The 27,614-nt window shown below is 36.7% G+C and overlaps 1 protein-coding gene across 1 annotated transcript in view; it reads right to left on the reverse strand.

The window, feature by feature from the left end:
* The window catches only part of HIBADH (3-hydroxyisobutyrate dehydrogenase), an 85,947-nt gene that overhangs the window by 52,507 nt on the left and 5,826 nt on the right, over positions 1 to 27,614 (reverse strand). Inside the window, exons 2-4 of the mRNA XM_054639313.2 lie at positions 24,857 to 25,017; positions 20,466 to 20,575; positions 17,899 to 18,020 (exon numbers count right to left, since the gene is read on the reverse strand). Of these exons, the coding sequence (XP_054495288.1) occupies positions 17,899 to 18,020; positions 20,466 to 20,575; positions 24,857 to 25,017 (393 nt within the window). The remainder of the gene's footprint in view (positions 1 to 17,898; positions 18,021 to 20,465; positions 20,576 to 24,856; positions 25,018 to 27,614) is intronic.

Genomic DNA, 27,614 nt, shown 5'->3' on the forward strand with positions numbered 1-27,614 from the left:
CTTACAGAGATTCTTTCCTCAGCAGCCATTATTTTTAATGAGGCCAGTTTACTTCAGGAATCTTGGCAAAAACCAGTCATTTACTCTAGTCCTAGAGCAATGACTGCGAACTGGGCAAATACAAAGATTACATGCGATGTAAAATCTGCATGTGCATATCATTACAGAAAAACCCATGATGTGCTGGGAAAGGGGCCTGTCAAGCTATCGTGTTTGGTAATGAAAATAACAGTTTTATTCCAAACTAGTGTACTGTATCAGATTTGATAGAACAAGTGTTAACTAAACATCATGCTTAAAAGCTTTGATGAGAAAATCTAACACGTTAAACTAAGAAACAGTTCAAGGACAGCAGGAGGCAATTCCAGAACACAGGCGCAATCTATAAAGGCAAACTACCACAGCTTTTTGATGTTAAGTAAGTAGCAATATCAGTATACAACAAAGCGTAGAGGCAGACTGTTGTATCAAGTTTAAAAGTTTAATATCCAGGGTCAAAAGCCTCAATTACCTATTCTACTAGATTTCTTAGTGAAGAAATCAGAGTTAAAGTATGATTTACCGAAAGCATTACCTAAATTACCACATGGGGTTTTGCTTATTCCCTTAGCATATGAATTTTTAGTATCATAGTTATGCTGTGTCTCAGATACTCAGACTACAGCAAAACACGTATGTTTGGATTTCGACGAGGTGGGAGGCCAGAGACACTTACTTTGAAAACATATACATTCCTTAAAATGGGTTATGCCCATTTAATGGCCTAAGAAAAAGGGCACCAGCTTAAGAGGACTGGCACTTAGTAAAACTGTGGATAAATTACTGCATTAGCACTTTACATTCATACCTTTCAGGAGAAAGCATAAAAGTATATATCCAAAAAATACAAAATTGGGGGGAAAATCCTCCTTAATTAAACTGGAGATTTATTAGGGACGTGACAATGTTGTTGTATTAAATTTATCAAACATGATACATGTTAATAGCTATTTAATTTAATTGGTGAAATATGAATTTCAAGTTATTTTTCATGGGTATGTGCTTTCTTTTGTCCATTTATAAGAGAATGGAGGGAATGATTAAATGGGTAATTCAAAATTGATAATGGGAAATAGAAGAATGATATCTTTTTGAGGCAAAAGAGAAAAAAAACCCCCAACTTCATAATTGTACTTTTCCATCTAATTGTACTTTTTCATCATCTCTATCTAGAATACAACAAGATTTCATTGCACTGGATACAGAAAACTACATGGATTATTTTATGTGTTCTTCTATGCCTGTCCATTCCATAGCTTTTCAGAAATTGTGATTTTCACTGTGGATGAACTTAAGATAATTCATTAACTAGGAACATAATTCTATTGCTATCATGTTACCAAAGCAAAAAAAATGTTTTGTTGATACCCTGACATGACATCTTTAAAACTTCTACTGTTGCAAAAAAAAAAAAAAAATCTAGAATTAAATCCGTCTGGCTTTTAGCAATATTAAACATCATAATAAGATATTATAAATTAAGCTCTAATAATTACGGCATATTAATGGGGTGAAGGGAGGAAATGCCTTCCATACAAATCTTTATAAATTATAAATTGTCAATTTTGAGCAGGCTGGGCTGCAATGCCACCTGGTGGTTTCGAAAAAATAACAGGATGCTTTGAACAGTGCTTAACGGCTTGGAAAATATACAATATTCTATTAAAATGCCAAACATAGCAACAATGTTTAAGTTAATAATTTGCACTTCTTGGCTAACAAGTCTTTTTTTCATTCTGTTGCTCCCAGTGCATGGTATTTTAAGTTTTAAAGTTCGCATGTCAAGATCCAACTTCAACTGGAATTTTACAATTGATTTCAGTTGTGAGTTGAACTTGCTGATGAGTATATTACACCGTAAAGGGTTGCACACATACACACAGGGTCTAAATCACACAATAAATGCCTAAAGTTGAAGTTTTCCCTACTTGGGGAAAAATCAAATACAGCAGAAGTCTAAAAGAAGGGTTACTGAAATGCTTTGTAAAATTACACTGTATAATTAATTCCATAGTAAGAACGTTTTTATGGTGTGTGTTGGTGACCTTTTATTACCATCAAGTTCACAATGCTGGTGGGCTGCCTTTTAATCCCTCCACAGACAAAGGCCCTAAATAAACACAGATCCCTTCCTGGGAAAAAGTCCTCTCTGGTTAAATGGTAAGGAAATGAGTAAATCATTAGTAATCTTTAAAGCCAAAGCTATAAACTCAAGTTACCTTAAGTTAAAATGAAAGTGTCCTGCAAGAGTTTCAAAGTTCTGTCACAGATAGAAATCTCCAGCTCTTGACTCCAGACTAGGCGCCAGCTGATAAACAAACAATTTAAGTCAAGAGCTGGAGAATTCCCAGCTTTTTCATTTAATGGCTTTGGCCAAGAGTATTTATTGCCTCCAGTTTTATTCTCACTTAGCTCTAAGAGGAAATTTAAACTCATCATTATCTTAAAGCCCCATATGGGCCACAGTCAGCTCACCTGATAGAGCTCCTTTTACTCTGCCTAAGTTCTACTCCCCACTAGAAGTGATGTAATAGTGTAAACTAATTAAATGTAGTTTTAGGCTGACTTTTTAATAGGCTAAATAAATTTTGTTCAATATGGTTTATATTCCCACTTGGGGCAGTAATGATTCCAAAAAGTTTAACTTTACAGTTTCCAGTCTAAACTACTAATAGTTTACTCCATAAAGGACAATTGAAACAAACAAACAAACAGTCTTCAGAACAAGGGCAACAAACTGTTAAAAGCAACTGCGTTGAAAATTCTTTGTTATAAATTGATCCACTGGCACCAGAACATACACAGAATTGTGAAAAAGCAGACTGTGTGACAGTTCCGATATTTCAAACAAAACATTTCAGGAATGCAAGGACATATAGGTAATTAAAATTTGATGTTTAGTACTTGTTCTGTTTTTGGAATGAAAATAAACAAAGCTATGGAGCTGGAAATTAAATATTAACCAAGCATCCGTGGATAAGTCAAGATGTTGAATGTGGTGAGCAAGTCCAGCATGGAAATATTTTACTCTAACTCAAACAGGAAGGTATCACCATCCTGTGCCTCAGATGCCAGCTTCCTCATTCTTTTCTAAACATATATACTAGAGGAGGTTAGACTTCTTTAATACATATTCTAAAGCTTATTTCACCTCAGAGATTTTTAAATCCATCAAGATTTAGATTTAGCACTTTCCACCTCATGCCAGGCAACTCCTTCTAATAAAGCATATTTGTCCTGTATATTAGAAACTTTTCTGTTAAATAAATTCCACATTTGTCAGAAATGGAGAGTACTGTGCTTAGCAAGAAGTCTGACTACCATTCCTAGAGGGTTAACAGAAGCCAAACTTGAAACCAGGATGTTGTATTCCCCTCCTCCAGGCCCCCTCCCCACAAAATACTTTCCTAACCTGACTTGGCTGAAAAAGCCAATTAATTGTTCCAGTGTCTGCCAAGACTTCTTATTCCTTTAAAAATGTGGATAGTGTTTGAGACAGCTGGCTATTCCAAACCCAGGTAACACCCCGAAATGTGGAAAGAATGAGGGAACACAAATTATGATTAGTATTTTAAATGGACTTCTAATAAAACAGACAATGGTATCTTAAACCTACTGCATTTCCAGCATGTATTATTTAAAATGAGCAACACCATGTCATAGATGTCTCTGCTACTCCACTGAGTATATGGAAGCAGATTAGTGCAAAGTCCATTAAGACATGTGGAACTAGTTCTGTCTTTGTTAGAAACTGATAGTACAGACACTGTGATGTCATGCAAAACACACACACATCAAGCAGCCACCAAATGACAGACAAGGACTCTTCTGAGCCTAAGCCATTGCAATCCCTATAGAAATTTTAGGTCAAGTTAAGGTCATGGCAAAGCAGAGAAAAGAAAACTTTATGACGAACCTCATGCCAAGTATTGGGCTTAGTATTAAGCGAAGAACTGTAATTAGATCCTTATTTACATTTCTACATGAATAAGAGATCTGAAATATAATACAGTACTAGGGAAAGCAGGAAAAAAGTCCACAAAACTAATTTTGAAACATTTCTGCTCATTAAGAAGCTCAGACTTAGAAATTGCTGCTAACTGAGCTGTACATGGAGTCAATATAAGGAGCAGCAGTTATTTAAATTTGTTGACAGCGTTTTAATTATCATCAATTAAATACATCAGATTTATTGTATGTCTTAGTCCTGTAACTTCAAATTTAAGCCACAGGTTTTATTTTTTGAAATAATCTCCCACTGAACTTAACTGGAACACTTTTGAAAGTGAAACACTTGTACACTTGAAAATCCTTGTATAGTACAATTAAACACAGGTAAGTTAAGAGCCAATATTAACAATTCCTAAATAGTGTGAAAAATTTCAGAGGTTTTCACAAATATATGAAAATTGAAACACAAAAAAGAAAATCAGAAGCTGTTTTTATGGGAGCATATTTACAACTTTCTGGCCATTTTTTAGTTTGTTTACTTTTGTCTGTTTTTTAAGGAAAAGAAAAATGTGAAAGCCCATGTGCAACACTTGCAAACAGGGTCTTCATGGATGAACTGTGACTTTTGCAGCTTATTTTTTCCCTCCCAAAGCTTAATTTCCATGCAGTTTACTTAAATCCATAAAACCTATAGAGTTCTATCATCACAGTAAATACATATTCATCATGACAATTAAATTTCTTGGCTTCCCTAACAAGTATCTGACTAGGGAGGCAATGAAATGATGGTCTGCACAAACTAGGTCCAGAGTTCCAAGGTATTCAAGTGGTATTGCCCTCCAAAACCACATCAGCTTTGGAAGTTGAGATCCAATTGAAGCCACAGACAGAGGTGATCAAATGCAGGGAGTTACCTTCTTAGAAAGAGCTGTCAGTACAGGGGCACGTTCCAGTTAACTCTTGAGAAAGTTGCAAAGTGTCAGTAGTTTCAATAACCTACACCAGCATTAGGAACAGTTAAAACTCTTTGCTAAAGCCATTCATCAATAAAAGAAACACTCCTTTGAAACTGCAATCCATGCCATGTACTTACAGAAAAGTACCCTTCAGATAATAAACCTTCTCCAATTCTTCTTTCCCACCAAAATACTGTATTTTGGTGGGAAGGGAGAATTGACTTATTTTGTCATTGGAAATCCAGAGCAACACCTTGAATTTAGAAAATGTGTCTTTTTTATCGCCAGTGTGGATGTGACAGAGAATAAAGTGATAGGAGATTCAAAAATGCTCACTCCCAGCTCTGGCCTCATGAGAAACAGCAGTATCCCTACTGCTGAAGGGAGATGAAAAATGGACATTATTTCTTCTTCAATTAGAAGGTTAGGAAGTGAGGGACACAATTTAAAGTGAGTCAGCCATTGCTGTGCTGAAGATAGAGAAATAGAGCAGTAATGAAATGTAACAACTTGCAAAGCCTAAATACTTAGTTCTGTTTCAAGGTCATGTTTGCAGATGTGCTTTGAAAATAACCACAAAGTATTTTAACTCAATATGATCCCATTTCCAAGACAGGAGTATAAGTCATTGTACTAAGTTATATTTCAACAGAGTTTAAATAATATAGCAACAAGGTTAGCTGCTGGAAATAGCAAACAATAAAACCTTGAACTTAGGTGTCACCAAATAAAAAAATCCCGTATGTTTAGTTGGGGATGAAGGATATTGCCAAATAAATGAAAGAATTAGCTTATAGTTGCATGAAAAGTCCAACGAAGTCATGCCCAGGATGTCAGTTCTACACAGTGCTTTGCAACATTGGAATTTAAAAGACAACAGCTCAGTAGTAAGACAGAGAGATTACACCACAGATTGTACACAGATTGAACAGACACCAAGGACACACCTCTTCAACTTGCACTAAATTCCCATTCAATTGGACAGACTAAAACAGATGTCTAAGTGTTATGTGCTGAATTGGACTTTGTAGATATGTTCTATTAAAGTATTTCTAATGATTTTCTTTGCCTTTACTGTATATAGCTTATAGTTCTTGATCCTTAGCAATAAAGAGATACCAGGGAAAACATTATTAAAATATGTTTTGATAGTGATCAACTAATCACATGTCTTGTGATTATTTAAGCTTCTGTTTCCAGGTTCCAAAGCTGAAATTTGCAGGTTTTAATAAATACTGAACTTTTAGTCTTCCATGCTTTTCAGTGCTAATACCAACAAACTAAAAATTGACCAATAAAATTTAAAATGAGTTGTCCCTAAAACATTTAAGATTTGGAATGCCTGACCTATGAATTCATTAACCTCTGGAATTAGACAGAGGAAAGCAAGATGGAGAAGACTTTCAAATACTTCAATGGGACCTAATGTTTTATGATGCAAAAAGCTGTTCGTATCTGCTGCCATAATTATACTTATGCTCCCCTTTTACCTTTTGCTAATAAAACAGAAGACAAAATATAACAAAGCATTTTCATTACTTGTCTGTCCAATCAGTAATCTGCATGAATTACCTGAAATAAAAGATCCCAAAAGGACGAATACACAAGAAGCTGCCAAACCACATATTCTCTCCCTACTTTGTTTTCCATTGACTAGCTTTTTCTTGTAATTCAATAGCAAAGGAAAAAACTAACAAACACTATTGTACTTCACTGCTTCTTGTGTAATGTGGTGAAAGAATTGACTCAGAAACTTGTTTTCTATTTTCAGCTGTATTATCTGGTCTAATAAAAGCTTCTACCTCTCTGTACACCATTTCCCTTCTTTGTACTCTTAAGTCACTGCGCAAAAGAACAGTGGTACTTCATTACTATGATTACTACTGAAACATTATAGATACCTATTATTCATGTGGCAAGAATTTAATTAGCATAATAATAGAGTACTGTGGCAAGATTTTCTGACTAAAAAAGTGTTGAAATCCTCTGTGGTTGAGCGTTCAGGGGCAAGGGAAAACGGCAACTCACGCCGCTTTTAGACTCTGACAATTACTGCACCCAAGTAGTAATTTACAGAGATCCCACAAGAAATGGCAGAGCCATAGGAAATGCCACTCTAAACCACATAGGGTTACATTTGACTGACAACTGCACTCAGCCCGTCTTTTTCCAATTAAGCTCCATCTGCTTCCTCGGTTGGACTGGTTGGCCTAAGGCCTCTCAACAGGACACCCATTGTATGTTACTTCATCCACTTCCCCAAAAGAGCTTTCTCTGCCAGAAGCCTGGGGATGCTTCCTCAAAGCATGTCATTGGGCAGGGGCAGGCGAGATGGGTGGGTGGACGAGCAGGAGTGGATGTGCTGCATGTGAGCATTGGCAGAAACCAGAAAAAGCATGGGCTTAGTACCTCCAACACATCCAAGGAAGGTTAAGTCCCTATAAATTAAAATAAAAAGCACCATTTTTCTTTCATTATATAGTCTGACCAAAAAGCTTCTGAAACCAAAATTAAATAGTGTGTTCCCGTCCACTCCCCAATGTACACACTCTAAAATAAATAATGGCCAAACTGATTTAAATGAGATTCTGTAGAAGAATTTGTGCTTGGATGAAAATGGCACATTTGAGCCTGAAGCAAAAGTAAAACCGCCAAGTTATAAACCTCTCAAAGGAAGGTTTATAATGGAAATGCCAACAGACCCTTAACTATAGTGGAGCTGTTAGGTGCCCATATATAAATAATTCTAGTTTTTGCGGTCACTTACGATAAATTAGATACAGTGCAAGTAGAAACAGTAGGGTTCTGATTCAGTAAACAGTAACAGCCAAGAGTGCATGTTTGGATTTTTAGACAAGTATAGCATAGATTTGATGCTGGCTCTGGAATGGAGTCTATAAGGACATTTGGACTTTTTTAAGTAGTAAGCAAGCCATATTCTGAATTCTTGAGGGCTTGTAAAATAAAAACCTCCTTAACAAGCTTTGCTGCCTACTGTTTCAATCTCCTAAGATTCCTTTACCCCAGTAACCAAAAAAATGCTCCATTCAAGATTGGTGTAATTGTCTACTAAAGAAAACAACATACTAAGTAAGTGCACATAGTCACATTTAGTGTTAAGAATTGCTAAGCATATTAATACAGAGGGAAAAAAAGTACCAGTGACCAAACAGTAACAGATTAACCAACTTCTTCTTTAATAGGTGTGCCAGTTTTGCAGTACTAATAGAAATGCTTTTCTATAGTTCAGCTTGTTCTGCAACTGGACTGATGCATTTAGGTGATCAAGTATGTTCATTTTGGTCCTGGGAGGAATTTGTTGCATTGTTTCACAGCAGTTAAGTCCCATGCCTTAAACTGATTTGTTGAGGCAGGGAGAGATGCTATTAGGGCTCTCTGCAGGAACTTCCATCTTGGACAGGGTGGGAGCCCTCTGAGGCAGCCAAGACTCAGGCGGAGGCTGTTAAGAGGATGCTCTATCTCAGGAACTCTCCAGCTTGCCAAATTCACATCAGTTTCTCATTTAGTGCTTCCGCTACAAAAACCTACCACTGCCCCAGCCTCACCCCTAACTCCCCACTAATATAAATCCTAAGATGAGCATCTGCAGAAAGAGGAAAGTTAGACACACTCTTAGTTTACTATATAGGGCTCTACCACAACAGTGTTTCACTTGCTGATAACCTACTGAAGGTTCCTTTCTTCAGCTGTCCTTCAACTTTTAAAAGAGGAAGGAAATTGCTGTTATTCCTGCACATGCGACACAAAATTATTCAAGACAAAAAGCATCTAGCTGCTACCAAATACTGCTTTCAGACAACTAGCAACTGTAGCAATTCTGGAAGTAGTTTGATCAGAAAAATGAAAAATGTTGGACCTCAGAAATCAACCGAGCTGGAACAGCTGACTATGTATAGTCATATGTCAGTGTCATAATGAAATCCACAATTTTAAGCAAACCCAAGAAATCTAGCACAAATGAAATACAAGCAGTATGCTCCTCAGCCAAAGCTAAAAGTCAATGTGACTTTTCTTATACTCTCTATGGCAAACACACTTAAGAGCCACAAGCCTCACATTCCCACCATACATTATCAGAAAGCAATGGAAACATGGACTGAAAACAAAATGACAGCCAAAATTCTTTTACTGACTGCTTATGGTTAAACTATATGGTTACTGAGTAACTAGGATCATACACAGTTTGCAGCAACTCATTAAATAAAGCAAATGGATAATAATTACATGTCAGATTAGTTAATATTCCTGTCAACTTGCTAAGCTTCACATTAGAAAAAAAACCCTTAACCCTGTTAGTTTACCAGCAGACAAACACCATATCGGGACACTATCAATCATATACCACTATGTGGATTTAAAATACATAAAGAGTTTAAAGTGTTCCACAGTGTTTCACACTGTTCCCCCCATTTTACCACAAATAATTTAACATTCTTCCACAACACAGAATAATCAAAACACAACTGCTCACAGAACCAGGAATAGAAACAGAAGGTATGGCATCAGGGTAACATTTCTATGCATTACTCTGTTCCCATCAAGCCATCTCTTAATTTTCTCTTACAAAGAGCTACCGCTTAAAGCTGTTAAGGTTTATGAAATCCCACACAATGGGATTTTTTCCCAGCAAAACTACAGAAAATAAAATAAGTACCAAATTTTAAGGGTTAAAATTATAGGTCAAATACAGTGCAGTAAATAATTTTTTTCCCACTTCAGCTCCTATGTTGTGCTTGGCATGAAGAGAACTGTAGTTAAAAACTGTTTCTTCAGCTCCAGAACTGCAAGACTCTCCTCTGTTCTCCACTTTTCAGTAGACTGAAGTGGTGAACCAACAGGACTAAATACTGTTGGACAAACCAAAAGGTGAACATTTGAATAGTTTGTATGCTGAGAGCTGGATTCTAAATGCTTATTAATGGTAAAAGGCAGTACTCTTTCCCTTACTGTTTTATTTCATGATACAAACCATGGTTTTTTAAAATGTGGTTGAAGGAAGAAGAATTAGGAAATCTTGGTATTTCTATGTGCTCCCTGTGGATTAACCAGAGCTGTTCTGCTAAGGACACAAGCTCAATCTACTGAATGTCTCACAATGGGCAGTACTAACCTAAACACTGCAAATACGGAATAATTTTCAGGTATTTGTTTCAAGTGCAGAGGGATTACTTCTGCTGCACATTCTCCCCATTTTTATTCACACAACTTAAGACTCTTTTCAAAACATGAAGATGTCCTCCACTACAAGGCAACATTCTGCAATGATCCAGTGACTCAGAATGGCTCCGGATCATAGGATAATATTGTCATAAATAAACCCAAAACTTGGCCAACTCATCACTACGACTTTAAAAATTAAACACAAGGAACCCAGAATACTAGCAACATCCAGATGAGGGTCAATAGAAGATCAGCTTTCATTCCTACTCATCCTGGATTCAGCTATTTAGGAGATCAACAAGTGATCTACTTTCAAAAGCCTGTACTACTAGACAAGGTTAGCTGTCCCTGCCTGCAAAATTTACTCCATGTGGGTTTGTTTCTTTTCTTTTTTGCTCTTTAGTTTAAGTGTTTAAAGGGCCTTGAAAGGAGTGTTCTACAACAGAGAGCAGTTTGCTCTGCTATGTGTCCTAACACTTAAGATGTGTCCTAAGGTTCAGACACTTAGGATGCTAATGTTTCTTTCCACATGTCTAGTGTATAATCTGAAGATCTCCCTTGATGAATAAGAGACAAAATAAAACATGTAATTCTATATTGTGCCATGTCTTCAGTGGCCCAGTTCATTTAAATAAGTGTTGTGATTACCCCAGCTGGCAAAGAAGTACCATGCAGCCACTCGCTCATTCACCCCTCACCCTTCCCCAGTGGGATGGAGAGGAAAAACATAAAAAATTGTACAATCCATGTGTTGACATAAGAACAGTTTAATAACTGAAATAAAATATAATAATTCTAACAATAATATCAATAAAAATTTTTAAAATGGTGGTGAAAAGGGAGGCAACAAAAAGAGCAAAATAAAACCCAAGAACGACAAGTGATGCACAATACAGTTGCTCCACTGACTAACGTCCAGGCCAGTCCTGAGCAGCAATCAGCCCCTCCCAGGCAATTCCCCCAGTTTACATACTGAGCTGTATATGAGCTCTATGAGTTCTATGCATATGTATATATGAGTTCTATGCAAAGGAATATAACCCTTTGGCCAGTTCAGGTCAGCTGTCCTGGCAATGCTCCTTCCTGGCTTGGTGTGCAACTCCTTATTGACAGAGCATGGGAAACTGAAAGTCCTTGAAGTAAGCACTACTTAGCAACAACTAAACATCAATGTGTTATCAACCTTATTATCATTCTAAAACAAACAAAAAAAAATTACATTGTACCAGCTACTAGGAACAAAATTAACCCTATCCCAGCAGAAACCATTTAGTCAGGTTTCTGTGGGCATTTAGGTTTTGTTCCAACAAACAAGAATTCCACACACAGACTGAAAAAATCTGTTTAAGGCAACACTGAATTACATGTACAACTGCTTTTTATTAAGATTCAGAGGAAAGTGCATTTTCCCAGTGGCACCTCCAAGGCTAGCAGCTGGTGGGGCTATCCCCATGGTGATGGGCACTGCCAGGCACAGGGCACTCCCAGTCTGCTCTGTGCAGCACCTTCCAGTTCGGACTTCCCGCTCTGGTGCGCCTGGTGCTGCGCTCACTGCTGACATCTGCACCATCCACATTCAGCACAGTGCAGAATCAGGACTCATATGGAGTCAGGGGATTATTAAGGTCTGGTGCTCATCATCCCCACTATCCTAAAAGCACAGGAATCACACTAGGTTGTTTTGGCTACGTGAAAAATACACGCTTTGAACAAGGCACTCGATTGAAAGAACAAAAAGAGAGAAAAAGAAGCCCACGAATGTTTAAAACCAAAACAAACTCAGTATAAAGCTTCAAAGTCATCACTTCATTCCAGAAACATTCCCAAACACCACCTGCAACCCCTTAACTTTAAACATTCCCTAGAAGAAGAAATCAAAAATTAAAAAATTATATTAAATTAACTTTTATTCTCTAGGACTTATGACAGGCTGGCATTTATAGATCTTTCTTACTCTGGGTATCTCAGAACATTTGACAGGAAGAGGCAGATACTAGCATTAAAGTATCCACAAACAAACAGAGCAGTTATTAGGAATGTGGTAACAGCTCACATGCAGCCGTGAATATTAGAACCATTTTTACTGAGAGAAAGGAATGTTGGCTATAACTCTGCAGTTATTCCTTACTCTTTTTCAAAGAGTGCCACAGGGATTTCTAACTTCCATCTGGACAGTTTTCCTTTAACTGTTTTTGAACACCATGTGTGAGAACACAACAGGATTGTAGACATTAGAGATGGAAAAGACCGATTAGATCATGTAGCCATCCTCCTGCCAGTCGTAGATTTTTCCCTACAGAATAGTTCCTAGCACTTTGCCCAGTACAGTTTAAAGCATGTTGAGATATTTGGCTTCAACCATCTCCTTTGGAAATTATTCCACAGTGTTTGAAGAATGTCGTTAGGACATTTTTCCTGGTAGACACGGCACACATTTTTCTTTCCTTAATGATTTCCAGCCTATTATTCCTGGTTATGTCCCATTGAGCCAGCCTGAATAACTCATCTTTACACCTTCGAATAAATGGAGACAGATATGTTTCTCTGCACATTGGTCACTATTTGGCCAGACTACACACAATTTTGTTGCCAAAATATACAATATGCTTTAATAAAATAATTTATTCCACCCTTTTAGTCATTGTAGGATTGTTGTCTCCACCCCAGTGAACATTTTTAGATGACTCTCAATAAATCTGTTTATTCCTTCTTACCTTCTGCTACCTTTTATTTTATTTTATAGAGAATGCTAAAGGCATAATAGGCTTACAGAAGAAAAATAGTCTTGCAAAGTCAGCACATAAGTAAACATACTACCCAACTCTTCTGAAACAGCAGCTGCTGCCAACAGAGATATTTGCACAAGGTTTATACTTCCTCCCCTCCCTGTGTCAAAATATACATCTTACCAATGTGTAAGATTTTCAAGATCTTCAGTTCTTTCTTCTCTCCAACAAAAGTGATCTATTAAACTAGTTTTATTTTGACAGACAAATATTGTTATACAATTTAAACCATAAGTTATCAGAAATCAGAAGCTTTTCACGTATCTCAGATTTCAAAATATTTCTTCATCCTCATTTCAGCTTCCTTAAATCAGTTCAGCCAATTCTTCCCTTTTTTGTCATCAGTTACTTTCTGCATTATTTTCTCTCATCTAAATTTCAGAAGAACTTGTAATATTTTTCACACTACCTTTAGTATTAAGGTTGTACATTGTAATTTCTACTACCATCCCTAAATCACACACTCTGCAAAAAATGAATATGATCAAATGCATTCAGCAAAAAATGTAAGCAGAGAAATTAAGAAAGATGTCAGGAACTAAAAAAAATACACAAGGCCTATAGTAACTGAGGAAGAGCAAAGCAAGTGAGGTAAAAGTATTATGCTCAGTACCAGGAACACAGAACATCGTGGCCATTCGGAGCACACACATTTGGGCTTCAAAAATAAAGCATAAAAACATAAATCCAGAATCTATAATGGAGCAAATACTACTATGCATTTAGATGCTTTTTCTTGCCAAGAACACCTACTATTGAGTGGGATAGGTCAGAATTATTAGTTGTAAATTCATGAACCTGCTCTATCTTTATAGTGTTTCAAGGATCCTAACAGATCCAATCACTGCATTACCAGATCAGAAAGCCAAAACCACACCAAACCTCTATACCACTGAATTCAGGACATTCCTTATTTCATTCTTTGTGTTTATTAAAAAATACATGATGTCTCAAATTAGAGATTTTGAATTAACCCACCAACTTTTCCTCTCCCATGAAGTCATAAGATTGCACTTCTCTAAAGGTGCACAAAGCTAAAGAAAAAAAGCAGACACAACTTAATGAAGACAGTTCAAGTAGCTCTACCAAGGCTCCCCAACAAAGACAGGTTTATTAAATCAGTTTAATTCTGGCAAAGATATTGATTATGCATCTTTATTACAACAGAATTTACAAGCTAAGAGATGCCATGTTTGAACTACTCATTTGTATTTCCTATCTTTTAGTCTAGTCTGAAGGAGTCTTTCAAATAATCTTTGCAAATATTGGTGTGCATAAAGTTTTAGCTCCTCTGCTCCCCTTGGAAAAGGCACAGCACAAAGTGCCTTCAATGTTCAAGTAAGAGAAACACATAACTCGCTTCTCCTATGTTAGGAAAGTGCCCTTTCTAAGAAAAGGGAAAAAAAAAATCTGGTATCCTGAAATATATTGCTCTTTATATAATAAATAAAATAAAGTATCTCCAGAGTGTTTCAGAGTGTTTCTAAGATTTTTTTTTTACCTTTGTTCCATATTAAGTAGAGATCTGGCCAAGCAGGGAGTAAATCTGCAATGAACCATCAAGGACTCATATTGTACTTTACATTATCAGTGACCTGAAGTCTTAACTTGTCAGTCTTACTACTACTACTGTTTCCATCACTTTATGATCACCTGAAGTTTATGGAAGCAGTACTCTAAGATGAAACAGTTTGAAATGACAGCTGGAATAGAAACTACAACTTCTTCTAGCCACCTCCAATGCACAGTTTCTAAAAAAAAAATCTTTTATTCTACTCTTTATTACCATTTTAGCATGACTACAGTTCTCTATATGACAGCTGTTATTAACAATTAGCAGTCTGACTTTTTAACTGACTACTCTCTTGTCTAAAGGATACAGTGAGGAGGAAGATCTAAAGTTTCATTATCAGATCTTAAAGAAACCAGACTTATAAAAGAGTTGAAAATCTTTTTTCATACCTCCAAAACCAGAAAAACAAATCAAGTTGTCACATCTTTTTGTGAAGTTCCAGTAGAATGCACTACAATGTATTTTGAGCAGATACAAAGCTGATAAAATTTTAATACTCAGTGGAAGGGGAAAGAAGTTGAAAAGGTTGTATCTGAACACCAACAATGCTTACAACATAGAAAGAATTACATTAGAAATTAAAAAAAAAAATTAGCCAATGTACTTTAGGAAATTAATATCTTGTATACTGACTGAGTTAGAGAGAACTATTACAGCAGTCAGTAAAGCCACTAGTGAAATTAGCTCTGGATTATGAGGTGAGAATCTGTATCATACTTCTACTGAAATCAGTGGGAGGACAAATTTGACACAATTCTTGAAGGCTAAATTTAGATCCTGTACTTAGCCAGTAGAATCTTGTGCCAACAGGAGTCAGTTTTAAATATGCTTCTGAGATAATGTGTGCCTTAAAATACTTTTATACATACCAAGATGAAGAACCCAAACTTTGCAAAGAGATAATTTTCCTGTCTAGATTCAAACAAACAAACAAACAAACAAACATGGATTTTGAAGATGTTTCTCCATTTCTCCCATGCTCACAAAGAGGTCACAAACCACGGCAGCACTGGGAACCATGACACAACTTTCTCATGTGGACCTGCAAGAGATCCTAATCCCAGGCTAAAGCGATTGCTATCTCTAGACAGCATTAGCAGCATAATCTGCATGCAACCATGGGGATGAGAAGTATTTTCTGAAGTCACTTAATACAAAATAATACTATAGTGACTTGATTCATCAACTCCTATTTAATGGGTCCTGACTGTAAGCTGCAAGTAAATGCTGTAGGCCAATCATATGAAGAAGACAGCATTAAGTTGGCATGAAGGCCCATCTGAAAAAAGATCAAGAGAAAGAATCTTTTGGGGGCAAGACTGCAAACAAGCCACTAAAATCTGGCCCTAATGTTATGCCCAAAGATTATTCATTTGCAATGTCAGAACAGGATTAAAATCACTGCTCTCTCTCCCTAGAGTTTATAGACCAAGCAATTTTCAAAATATTATTCAGTTTGTGAATTTGTTCACAGTGAATGAATGTTAACATCAGGCAACACCCAAATACCTAAAAACACAAGTGGAGTTGTCTGCCAATAACAGCTAGTAAACAGATAGCTCTAAAGAGGACAGTTCAGGCATGCTGCTTTCTCTTCCTCCTCCCTATGTCCCACAAACACTCTCCTTGAAATTCCTGCCAACTCCATTGCATTGCACAGCAACAGCGTAGTGCCTGCCAATTTCTGGAGAGCCGAGCATACTTCTCCATTTAGTGTTTTGTCTGAAGGCCAACAATGCAGTCAGGACATATAAAAATACCCCAAAGACTTGATGTGTTAGGTACTGAAAGATGGAAATAACAAAGCATAGCATTAAAGGTTTTTTCCAACAGACCTAACTTCTCCACATTTCTAGCAAGTGCCCACTTTAAACATGATTTGTACAGAGCACTCCTTGGGCTTCACAAATATATTAAGGACTAGAAAGTTAAGTCTATTCTTTCCCCCTTATACAGGATATCCCTCAATCTGTAACTGACACTAGTCACCATTCAGATAAACCACTAACACCAAAAGAGCCATCTGTATTCATACCAGTCAGCTATATGTTATCACATTAACTCTGTCTTGGCCTTACCATCTTCTCAGGGAACAAAAACCCCTAAACAACTAAAGTTGCTTTGGAATCAAACTCTTCCTTTTCTTCTTTGTGGTTATAGTCAGACTTACACCAAAAACTTAAAGATAAAAATAAATGATAGACATTTCTAAAAGGTAAGTAATTCCTTCAGTAAAATAACAAACTTGGCAGAAAGGGATTGAAGAAAACAACATAGAAGTAGGTCAGAATTGCCCAACTGATAAGCAAAAGGCCACGCTGTGTTTAAAAAGAAGGATCAGAGAGATACATAATCTGCCCACAATACAATTTTTCTGTGGTTTTTCTTCCCAGGCTGATTACCTATCTAGCTTTATAAAAGAGAACTAACATTCTGGCTGGGAAGCAAGAATCTTGTCTTCTCCATTATATTCTTCAATATCACCTACCTGGATCTGCCTACTTTCTGTTCACAATAGAATTTGGATGAAAATTTTGGCTTCTAGTATGTAGTCAAATCTTGCCTTAGTTCCCAGTTGAAAATTAAACAGATTGTTAGTTTTTGCTCATCACTGATATTCATCAGGAAAATAATGAATTCTTAAAATGCCAGTTACCTTAACTTTTAGACCGGACTGTAAAAACCTTAAGATTGTCACACATAAAATGAGGTTTCCTCACCTTCTAATTCCAGGTATTTTGGAGAAGAATTCAACAATAGAAAGGACTAGTTATGGTTTTGTTTTCAAAACATTAATTTTATGTTTCTGCTCTCCTCTGTCCACAATTTGAGAAGTCTTTCCTGCTCTGTATTATTTCTTACAAGAGACTAAATACTCAGAGATCAATAGTTAGCAACTTTTAAGAATAGACAATTATCGCCCACATTCGTCAGTTGTTATAAAACCAGACAAATCTCTGATTTCTTTTGATAAAGACATCTTACATTCCTCACTTCATTATCTTCTTTTTAATTAAAAAGAAGATAATAAAGTGAGGAATATAAGATGAAAAAGCAGCAGAACTGCTTAATGACAACCAGTTTTTCCCTAACAGGAAGAAATAGATGGAGGGTAAAGGAATGTGAGCAACTGCACAAAAATGCAACTTTATGAAAGAAGTTAAATTAAAAGGACCACTGTACCATACCCAAGAAAGCTGTTTCTCCAAGCATAACACAAAAGTGTACACCTAAATCCTAAAAATACTCCTGTTATACGTGTCTGTAATGCAATTAAACAACAACAAATCAGAATACTGTACATATAGCAAAGAAAAGCAACTTATAGCAACAAGGGTACAAATTGGTGACTGAAACTGCAAACAAAGAGACAACTTGTCCAATATGAGGTAAACTGCTAATGAAGTCTTACCTCCAGAAACTGGGGCATCCATGAAAACTGCTCCTGTACTTTCAGCAGCTTTGGCTAATTCTTTTGAAACTGCTGGATCTATAGTGCTGGAATCTATTAGCAATGAGCCTTTCTTCACTTTCCTAAAATAAAGATTTATTATTATAATTATAATTATCATTATCATTATTATTTCAGAAGATATTTGCAACTATTACCGTGGCACTGGCTTCCACCAGCATGACAAAGGTGCAGACATTTTTTGGTACACTAGTAAACATAAAGTTTTAAACCTTATTGAGCAAGATCTGCTTAGTATGTATACTGCAGTTTTGAACCACTCAAAGCTAAATAAAAGCTGAACACAAAAAAGGATATTCTTCTAAACACTATTAAAAAAACTTACACAAAAAGGTTGCACTAGGAAAATCTTCTGTTACACAAATTGAGCAGTATATATTATAGAGATCACCTAAGATGCATTCTAAGCAACTGCTGATACTGCCTAAAGTTTAATAAATAACAATAAAAAGTTCTTTTTATATATACAGTATCTTAAGTTCTTATATCAGAATGGTCTGATTGCATTATTTTAATCATTCTACAATTTGCTCTACATAAAGACCATAACTAAAACCAAAAAAGCCAACTGAAGATTTGAAGTGAAGCATGGAGAAAAATGTTTTCCCACTGATAGCCAATACATTTAGGCAGATCTGTATTTCAAACTGTAGATCACAGAAAGCTCTTTATTTGATAAAAAACCATGGTAAAATTTTTGAAATTTAAAAAATGTTAACTTTTTTAATGCCCTCCACAACAAAAAAGTTGATTTTTATCCCTCTTTCCATTGAATTGCACCATGATTTCAAGTCCACCTGACCAGCAATCACCATGAAATCGAACACCAGAATTTTTCAGTCATAAAAACGTGTCCCATTTAAAGATACTCGTGACAGGTAAAGAGATCTACTGCACCTTGCATGCTGTTGGCAGTACAGTGGATTTCACTTAATTGAATTACCCAGATTGCTGGAAATAGTCTCTCAACATATACATACATTGTGACCCTACCGGAACTCCAGAGTCAAACAGTTCCACATACACATAACTCATCCCTTGTGCAGCTGCAGTGAGTTTGAACACATGCAAACAAAAACCAGCATAGCAGATAAGGTACTCCATCATCTCCCCTTAATGCTCAGAAGAAGGCACGGTGGCACAGGCTCCTTGGTAACACAGTGGGATGACTGACTCAACCCTTAAACACTTCACGTTATTGATATTTTCTTGTGTAAAGCTTTAAAAACGTCAGAAAATTATGAAAATCAAACCAGTCAGCAAGGACCAGTCACCCAGAGCCACAATTATTCACTACTGCCAAATTACACTTTCTTCTCTTAATACAAAGGCTGAGAAACTGCAGCAGTACAGGACTGCTTTCCACATCCTCTGTTTCCTGCTGGATTTCCCACATCTATGTACTCAAGAGATTTATTGGCAGTACTGTATCAGTATGTACAGCCAATCATTCCTCAAACCACTGCCATCATGGGTGCAATTCTCCCACAGCTGTTTCCTGAGCTTTTTTAGCTGATCCAATTACCCATCCTCCCTGAAGGGTCTAAGCTATAGATACTTAGATCTCCTCACTCCAACCTTATGAGGAATTAAACTACAGACAATAAGGGAAAGAATCAACTATTCTTATACAGCAAGAACAACAGAAATCCCTCTTTTCTACTTCCATTTTCTTATCACTGCATCTTAATATTGTACAATCAATACCTAAAAAGGCATCATCATTTTTTGATAATCTAATGTACTTTTGTCTTCTTTATGTTTTTTCCTTTATCTTATTAACCTGGATAGCTGTTAAGAACCTACACGATCCTCAAAGGTATCCAGCATCCTTAGTCAGCCTGTGAAGAGCAGTACACATGTAGCCAGAACGGATTTTAAAATAATATTTATTTTTTGATTTGGCAAGTTCAAAAACTCTGAGCATTAGAATTCTGCAAACTATGGATTTAAGGCTCAGTGGAAATCCCTCCACAAAAGTTAAAAAACACTGTTTCACATTAAACAAAATCTTATGGTATTGTTTTGTGTGATAAACAGATAAGAGTAGAAATCAAGAAAGTCTTTTCACCTGTTCTATGTAAATACACTTTAACAACATAAGACACAATGGTGTCTCTTCAGAACATTTAATTGATAGGATTTCAAGGTAAAGAAAATAGTATTTGAGCAAATAATTGTTGCCAACAAATATTCTAGTTGTACTTGAGTGTAGTACATTAGATTATGGCAAAAGAACCATGCAACTGAAAAGGCAGATAATAGTTAAGTTGCCTGAAATGCACAAAAATTATTATTCTATTGAAAATAAAATAAAGACTTTAGCCAAAAACCAATCAAAAGCAGCACTGTATGAGAGAACTTATATAATTAGAAATATCAATAGTGACAGAACAGAGAACATTGAATTAAGTGCCCTGAAGGCACAAGAAGAGTTACAACAACAGCAATCATCAGACAAACCTTGAGTACAAGTGAAAATTCTCCAAACTAATAAAAAGTCTTACTTTAGAATTCCATTTCTTCCTGTGTAAACTTCTTTTGCATGGGGACTAGAAGGCAGCATGGTAATAATTCTGTCTGCTCTTTCTGCTACGTCTGCTGGGGATTCCGTTACCTTATAAAGAAAAAAAAACCCAAACAATATAAGCTTACACACTTCCTGAAAAAGAGATGTCAGACATGTTTCATGAGTTCGGTTTTAGTATTCACTGGTCACAACTAAACTATTAAAAAAAAAAAAAGAAAACACAAGAAAAACTGCTCTCCTATCACGGAAGTTCCTCCACAACATCTGCTAAAGGGAATATGTTTTCATCCCATCAACCCATTCATAAATCTTCAATTCACTACAAACCCTGCATCTATAGAAAATATTGCTCTACCATGTTTCTAAGGAGGGACAACATGAAAGGATTACAAAAATCTCACTTTTTTCTTTGTCTTATATATGGCATTAAGAGAGACGAAGACTGAGGAAAAAAGAAAAAAATTACTGGATGCACCTCTGAGCCTCACCCTAAAAGAAATCAGATTAACTTATGTTTCTCAAAATATTACAATTGGCATTTTTAAAACAGAAAACTGTCAGCTCAAGCATCCTTCACGAAAAAGATCTGAACAATTTTCAAAATATATTATTAGGTATTAGTTGTTAAATAATCATACCTAACTTGAAAGGTATATTACCATTCTGAAGTCACTTTCAGAGGCAGGCAGTATAGTATTTAAGATACATACGCAACAAATGAAATATTGACAGCTGAGTTGTGAGTTTCACTTGGAAGGCATTTACTAGTAAGATTTCTGTCCACTACTGTTCTGAATTAATAAATTTCTTTAAAATTACATTGTTAACACATTAACAGCCCAATTTCTCATTAATTTCCAATATGGGAAAATAGCAACAAACATACAGCTTATTATTTTATCTTTAGCCCACAAGGATCAAATCTAATTTCAGTCATTTGTAATTAATGCTGAATTACACCTTGAAGGACTTCTGGGATTCAGCATAAGAAACTTTATGATTTTCATTTGACTTCTGAACAGAAGAAGGGAAGACTGTACATAGTCAGTGAACAAGGCTCTTGGGGGAAAAACACAAAGAAACTGGCATGGATGGGACCGAGAAACATGCAAATTTTGTTTTGAAAGAATAAGTTAATACTGCACAAAACGCTGGGCATACCACACAGTTACAAAAGGAAACATGCTCTAGTTTAAAGAACAAAGGTTAGCAGGAATAAACAAGGCAATTATAAGCAGCAAACCTTCTATATCTGATTAGCTGATTTTATGACTTGCCTCCCTGGAGATGAGAGAACCCATCTCTTTAAAGAGAAGTATGACACCTTTGTCTTTAGTTCTGTGTATATCTGGTTTGGTTCTCAATGTGTATTATTAGAGGTGGAGAGAGGAAGCGTGAAATTGGAACCTGAATCTATTTATGTCTTCTTATTTGAAACTATGATCTCCAGTATTCTTAGACATTTGGAGGGTATCAGCTGAAGACTCAGTGGCCCATTTGCATCTTTCAACCAGAAGGTGAAAAATATACTACATTGGGCACACAAATAAAACAGTACATCAGCCTCAAATTTCTGCTTGGCTACATAGATAGAAGATAGCTGGGTTTTGGTTACAGTTTTAAATAATTCTTAAGCAAAACAGATACAAAGAAGATATAGTACAGAAGTCATCTAAACAGGAGCTCATTTATTCTATCCATGTCTTTCAAAATAGTAAGATGCCTTTTACATGAAGAAAATTAGATTAAAAAGGTACGCAGACTGGGACAGTACTTCTACAACTATACAAAGGAAAAACTTTCTGCTACCTTGAAGTAAGTAGCAAAACAAAGTGGCAATTAAAAGTAGGAACAGACAACTCTTGCCTTTTGGTACTGTTAACAAATATGAATAATATTGCCTGAAAAAATATACCTACCTGGTTCAGTAAGCAGCATATAAAACCTTTATTTTATTTGGGACTTTCCGCCTCAGAAACAAAGCTATTGAATGATTTGAAAGCTATTACAAAACATTAAGCATTTGAAATCATTAAGAATATGTGCATAACTTTGAAAAACAGACCAAACACTAATTGTTGATTATCAACATAGACTATACTAGCTCAGAGTAGCAGCCCACCAAGGCCTGTACATGTTCTGATACTTGTTTAGTTTAAGCAAACTTTTGCAGTATGTAACTGGATAGGAGAGACTTTTCTGCATACTGCTGGTTGTTGGTACTGCCCTTACATGCATCTGCTTGTATTTGTTCCAAACTGCTTCCCTATTTTGTTTTACTTATATTTACAGTAAGTCAATTAATTATTGTTTGCCTGAAATGGCATTCTTATTGTAAACTAAAGAAAGCTCTATTTTTATGATGCTTTATGCATCAGGTGACTCCAGTAACATTCTCAGTGTTCTAAATCTGTGATAGGATTTAGATACAAAGACCTGTAAGCTGAAGTGTGACACGCAGTTACTCCATTGTGTGAGCCTTCCAACTTTCTCCAAGTTTCACCCCAAGTGGCTCCATATGCTCATGCTCAGCCAGTTTTCCTCTTACTATTCACCTTTAGCAGGTGGGTGGCCACTTTCTGACATGTATCACATCCCAGTTGTTTACTTCAGTGGCTAAAGAAAGTGGAGTAGCAGATTGTGCAGATTTATGGTCAGGCATCCTGCATCCACCATATACCTTGGTAGCAGCACTGGCCTTAAAAGAATGGACATTTGACTAAGTTTACTGTCTCTTGGGGTCATTTCACTTCTGTAACACTCCTGATGGTTTTACCCTTACAGCCAGACCAAAGAGAAAGCAGCCCTTAGAGCCCAGTGTTCCTTCTACAGCAGTTTCTACAAGGCCCCATGGACCCACAAGTTTTCAATTCCTGCAAAAAGTGCTGGAGTAGGATTTACACCTAAAGATCAAGAAGAGGAAGTTATGTTCACATATTTTCTTTAAATGTGTTTTATTTGTATTTAAGCCTAGCCATGTATTCTCTCAGTGATTTATGATCTTAAAACATACCTTGGACTTTATTTTTAAAGGCATTACAGTTCACCTTTATTATCACATGTCACGTCTTGCAGTGAATGCCAAGGATTCTATTACAAAGCAAAAATCTATCAACATGGGCAGCCACAGAAAAGAGATCCCACTGCAGAACATGAATTAAAAATACAACCAATAGTTCAAAACAATCTCTTCCATTTGCCCAGTCTTACTCAAGACATGCCTGGTTCACGCCTGAGGCTCTTGGCTGCTTTAACAAAATAGGAATGGGAGCTAGGAAGAGAGGTGAAAAACTTACTTTCCCACTTAAGGCCAAGATTCTGTAATTATTCAAGGCAAGCTGCAATTAATTACTAACAGCTGTGTGGTATCATTTTATCTTTTAGGAATCTTGATCTTACCTCATTATTTAAAACAGTTGCAATTAGTTTCAACAGTTTAGACCTTCAAGGCACACAGTTCCTCTGTCTAGACCTACCTAAAATTTCCTTGCCACTGCTGCAAAATTCCCTTCTATCCTCTGCATTGTTACATGACAGGTTTATTTTTGCATTGCACTCCTTTTTTCTGTGTTTTAAGCACGTATCCATTTGCCCACAACTGTCTAAATTGTGACAGCTTTGAAGTATGTCAGAACCATTTAAATGTGTTACAGACACATAGAAATGACACAACCATCTGAGAGAATGGGGCTCTGAGGGTATTAACAGATTAAGAAAAGTAATAGGACTGGCTGGAACAGGGCCAAGATTTTGCAGGGTATATTGCAGGAAGGTAAAGCTCCCTAATATAATCAATTTCCTTCCCTCCTTTTTCCTTTTCATTCCTTCCTCTTCTCTCAGCATATCCTTCCTCACCTCCAAGAGAATAAGCACTTAAATAATTAGATTTTTCCCCTGCCCCTAAGGACTACACCTTGAAGCAGCAGGAAAGCTCATATGTCCCTATAACCCTTACAGCTATGCCAGCAGGAATTTTTAACTAGGGTCATTTAACCTGAAAAGGTCAAAGCAGGAACCAGATGAAAAGCAGCCCACTGGCCATCTAGACCTGGGGGAGAAGGAAGCAGGAGAAAGCAGGAGGTGATAGAACAGGCCATCAACCTACTGTCATAAAAAGTGGGGGGAAAAAGACAGCTAGAGAAGTCTGACAAGGTAGCAATTCCAGCTAACATAAGGAAAATTACTTGGCAGAGAATCATATCTTTCCTCTACCTGAAACCTCACAGATTCAGATTGTATTTATTGTGCTGTTTCAGTTCTGATTGTGATCTTAGCCAAGAAAAAAACCCAGATTATTTAGTTGTATTGCGTGCAAGAACCATTCAACACACACAGCGATTGCTGAAATAAAGAAGTTTATTACTATACCTGAGCACCCAAGTCTTGAAATTCTTTGCAAGCTTCTGGGAAGACATCATACACAATAACTGGATATCCATGTTTTACCAGGTTTTTTGCCATTGGATTTCCCATGTTACCCAGCCCAATGAATCCAACCGGGGTTTTGGAAGCCATAGTCCTAGAACACACTGATTTCAAAACAATAAACATCAATATATTTGTATTTAGGATTGACATACAACAATGACATACTAAAAGCTACCACATAATCTGTTTTCAATTATTTTAACATTTTTATGCTTTAAAACAGAGCAACGTGAATCCTATTTTACATAATTTAAACTTTAAATTATAGCATACATTGGGCCACAAATACCATCCCACAATGATTTTTCTACATATCAAAGAAAATTATTGTAATTAGGAAAATGTGGGCATTTCAAAAAAATACAGTACTTAAAGCTAAGATCCAAGAAGAGCTCGAAAGTAGACTTAAAATATGCAGGATTGTCTGTGTTTTATTATGTCTCTAAATTCTAAACTGGATATGCAAAGACCAATTTTATATATATTTTACAGACTCTTTATTTGCAAGTTTGTTTGCAGCCATGGGATGCAGCATGTGTTCCCTAGAAACAGACAGAGGCTGCCACTTCATGCAGCCCCTCACAGATTCTCTGATCCTGCAATCAGGTACAAGCCACTAACCTAAAGGTGCAAATCTCCATCATGGCAAATCCTTTAAGCCATGCAACCACAGTTTAAATACTGAAAATGAGAATAAAATATAGTTTTTTAAAAAATTATGAAAATATTTACAGAAATAACCTCTGTATTCTATTTACTGTACTACCAAGACAGAACTATAAAGCCTAACCTACAACCTGTGGAAAACACTACAGTTCCAGTCAGTTACCTTCTCCCAGAAGTTAGTGAGCATCAAATTCTGGATAGGAGCAGCATTGCAGGCATTCATCTACTGCAATCACTGTCTCATCACTCTAAACACTCCGAATCCAAAGGCAACACAATTTGACAGTGACTAGATTTCTTTGCCAATTACATAAAATACTTTCTCCTTTACAACAAAGGAAAAAGTTATGCAGAATAAACACTAAAGTATGTGTCAACTAAGCAGACAGAAACAAAGCTAACTACAGAAATACTCTAGCTCTAAAGTGCACATACAGAAAATGTGCCTAAGCTGGATCGAGACTCTAAGAGGTCTCAATGCTTAGCAAAGAATCCTCTCTAGGCCAATAACACTTGATTAATCATTTTAAAGTCTTTCTGACTTTAAGCTCCTTCTTAGCCAGCAATGGTCATGCTCTTTCATCTGCAGCACTGTTTTGGAAGTGCCACATTTAATAAATCAGGTTTGTTGAGAGAACTTTGGTCTGAGACAGTTTCCACAGATGCCTGCAGCAATTACATAGCTAGAGAAGTAGCACAATTTCAAATAAATCTGTGCTGGGAAAATGCTTAGTGAAAACTGAGATAAGTCAGGAAAAGAGCCCATTGCTTTTTTAAGATGTGCTACATGTCAAAACCAGGGAACAAATGAACAAAGAGCCTAAACCAGCATCATCAGCCATAACAATCATCTTAGAATCTTCTTCTCATTGTTTCTATGAGTCAATCTTCCCCAGTCCTTCGTTTGCACTAATCTAAAATTGTTCCTTTAGTTAGATCAAAGCTTCCCACTTCCTGAAGAGCTTCAAGCCCTGGTTTTAAGCATCTTTCTTTCTCTAGCCCTTAATACCAGTAGATCTTATTTACCTTGACTTCAGTAAAGCTTTCAGAACAGCCTCCTCTCGTATCCCAGTAGCCAAATGAAGAAAGTATGGACTGGATGGGACTGCAAAACTGCCTGAAGGAAGAAATACTGTCTGGAGTGTTGGGCTCAAATAACAGTGATCAGTAGTTCAAAGACTAGCAACAGTCTAGTTACACATGATGTTCTTTACGGGTGAATACTGAAACTGTTTAAAAGTTTCATCAAAGACTGATGATTAAAAATAAGCACCCTCAGCAACATCATGTGTGACACCAAACTGGGAGGACTGTCTGAAAAATGGCAGGGCAAGGCTACTATTCAGAGGGACTGGAGAAATAGGCCTCGAGCAGTTCAACAAAGACCAATTTCTGTCCTGTACTTGGGGCAGGGGATGTCACTAGAGGCTGCTGACTGGCTAGACAGCTGGCAGCTCTGCAGACCCTGTGGACTCCCATCAACTGGAGGTTGAGCATGAGTCAGCAGTGCATCCTTGCAGCAAAAGGTTAATGATATTCTGCACTGCATCAGCAAGAGCAGATGCAGGAGGTGAAAAAAACCAGTCATTCTTCTATACAGCAAATACACAAGAGATGTGATCAACCTGCAGACAGTCCAGCAAACATCAAATAATAAATATGACCAAGGAGCAGGAGAACGTGGCCTATGGGCAGAGGCTAAGAGAGCTGTCTTTGCTGAGCTTGGGAGAAGCAAAGAATGCAGACTTCTACTACCTATGGAGTGGGAGGAAAGAAGAGCTACAGAGCAAATGAAGCTGAACTCTTCACAGATGTACACTCCAATGGGACATGGGACAATGGCCAAAAGCTGCAGGAAGGGAAATTCTGGCTGGAAATAAGAAAAGCATCCCTGATGTGGAAAAAAGGTTCTGCACTGTAAGAGGCAATGCAGGGAAGCTGTGGAACCTCCATCCTCCTAGCAACCTTAGAACACCCTGAGCAACCTAAACTAGCTTTAAGATTTAAGGCTTTTGGAAGCCTTTCTTCCAAA

The sequence above is a fragment of the Agelaius phoeniceus genome, chromosome 1, assembly GCF_051311805.1.
Source record: "Agelaius phoeniceus isolate bAgePho1 chromosome 1, bAgePho1.hap1, whole genome shotgun sequence".
In the NCBI taxonomy this organism is placed as follows: domain Eukaryota; kingdom Metazoa; phylum Chordata; class Aves; order Passeriformes; family Icteridae; genus Agelaius; species Agelaius phoeniceus.